This window comes from Corylus avellana, chromosome ca2, assembly GCF_901000735.1.
Source record: "Corylus avellana chromosome ca2, CavTom2PMs-1.0".
Classification (NCBI taxonomy): domain Eukaryota; kingdom Viridiplantae; phylum Streptophyta; class Magnoliopsida; order Fagales; family Betulaceae; genus Corylus; species Corylus avellana.
Genome location: NC_081542.1, coordinates 18,307,001 through 18,313,054, shown reverse-complemented (window position 1 = coordinate 18,313,054; position 6,054 = coordinate 18,307,001). Strand labels below are relative to the sequence as shown.

At 34.2% G+C, this 6,054-nt stretch overlaps 1 protein-coding gene across 2 annotated transcripts; it reads left to right on the top strand.

The window, feature by feature from the left end:
* Window positions 1-3,631: 3,631 nt before the first annotated feature.
* On the top strand, window positions 3,632-5,510 carry LOC132172618 (receptor-like protein EIX2). 2 transcript variants are annotated; one of them, XM_059584151.1, is made up of 2 exons: window positions 3,632-5,027; window positions 5,303-5,510. In XM_059584151.1, exon 1 carries the CDS (start codon window positions 3,770-3,772, stop codon window positions 4,973-4,975), a length of 1,206 nt encoding a protein of 401 aa, XP_059440134.1. In that variant the 5' UTR covers window positions 3,632-3,769; the 3' UTR covers window positions 4,976-5,027; window positions 5,303-5,510. The 2 variants fall into 2 exon arrangements, with proteins under 2 accessions (XP_059440134.1, XP_059440135.1); XM_059584152.1 differs by having other exon boundaries at window positions 5,294-5,510.
* The last annotated feature ends 544 nt before the right edge of the window (window positions 5,511-6,054 follow it).

Sequence of the window (6,054 nt, the reverse complement as noted above, 5' to 3'; positions counted from 1 at the left end):
TGTCTTTCCTAACACATGCAGAACAACAACTCGTAGATGACAACCATTTAGAAGTGATGCAAAATAACTCAATGCAAGTTGTACTTTATGAGGTTAGTATTCTAAGCTCAATTTCTGATCTAAGTAGTCTTGTAATTTGGATATTATGGTTATTAAATATTGAGAATATTGGTTGTTAGAATTTAAACATTTAATTGGAGAATTTGATACTTGAAAGCTATTTATATTATATTGTTCTTTGTGTGAGTTTGTTCATTGTTAACCTACGCATATTTTTTCTTTATTTTCTAAAGACTCCAATATGACTAACTTAAAAAAAATGCAATACTTGAATTTTTCAAAAGAAAAAATGCACAAAGTTTAAATGCCAAATGTTGGTAATACATTATCACTAACTTCTGATATCCCAATTTCTGAAAATTCTCCTAAAAAACCTCCGAGAGTTGATGCCAATCAATTTGATATTAGTTCATTAGAGTTTGATTCTAGATTGCGTCATCAGATATGGGGTTATGATCTTAATCAACGGGATGAAATTCGAAGAGCTTAATATATTTTTAATTTCACTTCAAAAATAATTTTAATTTATGCCTTGGCCCAGCCCCTGCGCATAGTACTTCCTGGTTCCGTTCCTGCGCATAACCACTTTTTTTTTTTTTTGATAAAACCATAACCACTTTTTAGGTATGGGTATTTTAAGCCTTCCTTATGCCTCTTCCTAGGGCCTATTTTAAATAGTTTTACGTCAGTTTTAACATTTTTTAGATGGAAAATAAATAATCAATAAATAAATTTATCCAGTAATGCTAAATTTGGATGATTCGGCAAGGAAGGTTTGGGATGAGAGACGTAGGCGTAATGCTAATGCTAAATTTAATTAGTCTCTTAATTAACATTTGATTCCTACTTAAAACTCTAATTGTCAAAAGTCCTCTGTTCAGTTATTATCGCTCAGGAGGACAAGGATGGACTTCATTTACATATATATGTCTGATGTTGGAAGAGATTAGTCTCAGCTGATATATTATTTAATATAGGAAGTTAGGGGTCAATTGTGTTTGCATTCGCACAAACGTTAAAGCCTAAAGTGGACGGACCAATATACCAAATGTTACATCTTATCTTATATCAATTTTATTTATTTATTAATTTATTTTTATTTATTGTTAGTCAAAAGTGAGTGGAGTTATTATTATTATTTTTGATTAGTAAGTGGAGTTAGTCTTAATTAGTCTGTCAAGAAAGTGGATATAAGCTTTATTGATTATCACTCGAAACTATTGACATCATGTAGGTGGCCCATGCGAAATTTAACAGGCAACTTAATCCTTGTAAAGATTTGGAAACATGATCCTCTTCATTTCAAATGAATTATAGAATATCCGGTTAGTTATACTTTATAGGTATTTTTGTCTTTTCACTTTTTAAGAAAAAAAAAATATCCTCCACTATAACTAACTGAATATTCGATCTCCAGTTCAAATGAATTGGAGAAAATCCAAATTCAAAGGCTTGAGGCGTAAAGTCTTTGTAAACATTGAGATAAACTCCCAATTAAACTCTATTCGTTCTTGGATTTATTCGTAGACAGTCAATAAAGTAGTTTTTATTTTGAAATTAAGTGCCTTTCATTATTTATCACAACCTCAAATTAAATATAATCATTACTCTTTGAATTATTGACTTAATTAACATGCTCACATACAATTTTATCTTATAATCTGAGACTCTGCTATTTAATCGGTAGCATCACATATATCTAAATTTTTTGAAAACAAAATTATATATAACTATACATTTTTTTAATATATATATATATATATATTAAAAAAATCTATTTATTATTTGTACCGAGAAAATTTTATGAAAAATGAGCAAGAGTTAGTAGAAAATTTGAGATTAATTTGGCTCTGCATAGATATAACTTCATATTACTATACAAGTTACTGTTAGCCTGTCATTTAACTCTAAATTAAAAAAACTACGGCATGTATTTGTGCCACGTGTACAGAGAAGCGCCTAGAATTCCTACTATAAATACTTGAACCCCAATGCATGCCTTAGGCCTCACAAGCATTTCAGTGGCAGAATGATTGGCTTTATGTCTACTCTTCAACTCATTCCCATTTTTTTCTTCTCTCTGCTTGGAACTGCATCCTACCTTCAACTTATTAAACCCATTTCATGTACTAAGAGCCCAAATTTGAGATGCTTAGAGGTGGAGAGGAAAGCACTTCTTAACTTTAAAGACAATCTTACAGATCCATCGGGTCGTTTCTCTTCTTGGGTTGGTGATAATTGCTGCAACTGGATAGGTGTTGGCTGTGACAACAACACAGGAAATGTTGTCAAGCTTGACCTCAAAAACCCATTTCCTGCGTTTAATTATTATCATGTTGATCCAAATATATCTCTTTCGCATGAAGAGATGGAAGCTTACAACAAGTCGTGCCTTGGGGGCAAGATAAGTTCCTCTTTACTTGATCTAAAGTATTTGAGTTACCTTGACCTAAGCTTGAATAATTTTGATGGAATCAATATTCCAAAGTTTTTGGGTTCCCTTGAAAGTTTGACGTATCTCAATCTCTCTTTCTCATTGTTTGCCGGAGTTATTCCTCCCCATCTTTGGAATCTTTCAAGGCTCCAATATCTAGACCTCCATTCATTTTCATTTTCCATTAACTTCTATAACTTTTCATCTCAAAGATTAGAGGTCGAAAGTCTGGAATGGGTTAATGATTTTCCTTCTCTTAAGTACCTCGGAATGAATTTTGTAAATCTTGAGAAAGTACCAAATTGGTTTCATGCGGTTAATATGCTTCCTTCCTTACAGGAGTTACACCTAGTTGGTTGTGGACTTGTTAGTCTTCCTCACTCTGTTTCCTCCATCAATTTTACACTACTTTCAGTCCTTGATCTCTCTTACAACCATTTTAACTCCTTCATACCTCACTGGTTGTCAAATGTGAGTGGGCTTTCAACAATCAAACTTAAGTCCACTTTGCTTAGAGGTACTCTTCCAGTTGGTCTGGGACATCTAACCAACTTGCGTGTCTTGAATTTAGCTGGAAACAATTTAATTGGAAGGATTCCAAACTCATTTGCCAACCTTTGCAACTTGCAAGCATTATATATGTATTCCAACAATATAAATGGGGAGATAACTGAGTTTGTGAATGGCTTATCTCAATGTTCCAACAGCAGCTCTGAAGATGGGAACTTGTCATCACTGCAAGCACTTGCCCTCTCATATAATCAATTGAACGGAACAATTCCAAAAAGCATCGGGAAATTGTCAATGCTTGTTTCATTGGACCTAACAGAGAATTCATGGGAAGGTGTCCTAACTAAAGCTCATTTTCAAAATCTCACCCGATTAAAATCTCTTAGGTTGTCTACGAACCTTAATGCAAAAGGGACCTTGGTTTTAGATGTCACACACGAATGGGTTCCTCCCTTTCAGCTGGAATCTATTTTTTTATCAAAGGTTCAGATCGGCCCAAATTTTCCAGCTTGGCTAAAAATACAAAATAAACTCAATTTTCTTGTGCTCGACAATGCTGGCATTTCTGACACCATTCCACATGGCCTTTGGAAGTCTTGCCCAAATGTCACCTATTGGAGTCTATCTAATAACAAACTACGCGGGCAGGTACCATACTTTCAATTTCACCCTTTAGCATCTTATTTTGATTTGTGTTACAACAACTTAGAGGGTCCAGTTCCACTTTTTCATAGTAATCTAAGAGTCATAAATCTCGGGAATAATATGTTTTCTGGACCTATTCCAAAAAACATAAGTGAGTTATTGCCCAAGTTGTCTTGGTTGGACCTCTCATCAAATTCAATTACTGGTAGAATTCCCTATGCTATAGGAATGCTAAAGGAATTGAATGGCCTTATTTTGGGAAACAATTCCCTATCTGGGAAACTCCCCCACTCAATGCGACATCTGAGTTCACTAAATGTATTGTCATTGCCCCAAAATTATCTCGAGGGCGAGCTTCCCTCTTTCTTCAGAAATTATAGAAACTTGAAAAGCCTTGATCTTGGAGGAAACAAATTCTCTGGAAAACTTCCTGCATGGATGGGTGAAAGTTCACCATATTTACTGAGGTTAAGCCTAAGGTCCAACTTCTTTCATGGGGACATACCTAAAAAATTTTGTCTTCTTCAATATCTTCAGATCCTAGACCTTGCACACAATGATTTTTCGGGTGCAATCCCTCAATGTTTAGGAAGCTTGAGAAATAAGCAAGGTGATGAAGCTGTTTTTCCAAGATATGATTACCAAATGGTGCTGGTTTCTAAAGGAGTAGAATATCTATATGGTCAATCTTTTTTTAATCTTGTCTACTCTGTAGACCTTTCGAGTAACAATTTATCCGGAGAAATACCTGAAAATATTACAAACTTCTCAGAGTTGTCCTTCATGAATTTATCAATGAATCATCTCACTGGAAGAATTCCTGAAAAAATTAGAAATTTACAGCTACTAGAATTACTCGATCTCTCAATGAATGAGCTTTATGGTCCTATCCCTCAAAGCTTGTCTTCGTTGAATTTCTTAAGTCACTTGAATTTGTCATTCAATAACTTGTCTGGAAAAATTCCAAGCGGGAATCAACTTCAAACACTTAATGACCCTTCTATCTACAAAGGTAACTCTTTACTCTGTGGGCCTCCTCTTTCGACCAAATGTTCAGAGGATGAAACTAAACCTAGAATAACACCAAATGGTGGTAACAGAGTAGCCAACGAAAATGGAAGGGACATTGGGTCATTCTCGTTCTACATTAGCATGGCAGCTGGATTTATTGTTGGATTTTGGGGAGTTTGTGGCACACTGATTATTAAAATGTCATGGAGACAAGCTTACTTTCGAAGCTTTGATAATTTGAAAGACAAGATTGTTTTGCTCGTTATGGTCAAAATTGTTCGCTTGCTAAGAAAGGTCAAGTTGGAGAAAAGTTGAGGAGGCTATCGGCACCATTGGAGCTTTCCTCAATATGCATCATTTATATATTGTAAGTTTTTCATGTTACTGTAATAATATATGCTCCAATATAATCTTTATATATATCTATATGAATGATTTTAAATTGTGTTAGACATTTTTATCTTTTATTGCATCTCATTTTCCAATAACCATTTGTCATCATATAGAAAATATGATGAACAAGCAGTTGGCTAAAGACAAGACAAAGCCTTAATTCGTTTATGTTATGAGCCTTTCTATGTATTGAAATAAACATGGTGATCAATAGACCTTTTTTTTTTTTTTTTTTGGGAGTTATTGCAGGTGTGGGCTGTTACGTGTGCATGGCTGATGGCTGCAGTAGTTATGAGTAATTGACAGCAAGTTATCCTTATTGCTTTGGTGTTGTTATTTCGTTGTATTGTGTTGAGTCGTGTGTCAGTTGTAATTCTTGTTAGTGAGGGACTATATTTTCTGCGTATTCGTTTTTTAAATATTGCATTGCCATAGAATAAGAAAGCAGTCAAGAATTTATTCAAACTTTGTGCTTCTAAGATTAACATCTTCTTTATTTTCCAGAGTGTATTTTTTGTTTGGATTTATTGCATATAAATGAATCAAGAGAGTGGATATCTAGAAATTTCGGAACAAGATGATATTCAATTAGTTATATTACAAGGGTATTTTTGCTTTTTTACTTTTTGAGCGGATTAAAATACATTTTCAATATAACTAACTGGATCTCCCCAAGAGGTAGCTCAATCTGCTTAGGACCACACCTCATGAAGTGGAAATCACTAGTTCGAATCCACCTCCCTCTTTTGTGTGGGCATGTCAAAATACATTTTCAATATAACTAACTGGATCTCCCCAAGAGGTAGCTCAATCTGCTTGGGACCACACCTCATGAAGTGGAAATCACTAGTTCGAATCCACTTCCCTCTCATGTGTGGACATGTCAAAATAATAATAATAATAATAACTAATTAACTTGATATTATCTAATTTATTTGAACTGGAGACGATCCTAATTCAGAAATTCTATACTGGTATCGTCACATCCCAACATGAAATTA

Excerpts from the sequence above, each read along its gene's own strand:
- LOC132172618 (XM_059584151.1), top strand. The coding sequence starts at position 3,770 with ATGTTTTCTGGACCTATTCCAAAAAACATAAGTGAGTTATTGCCCAAG.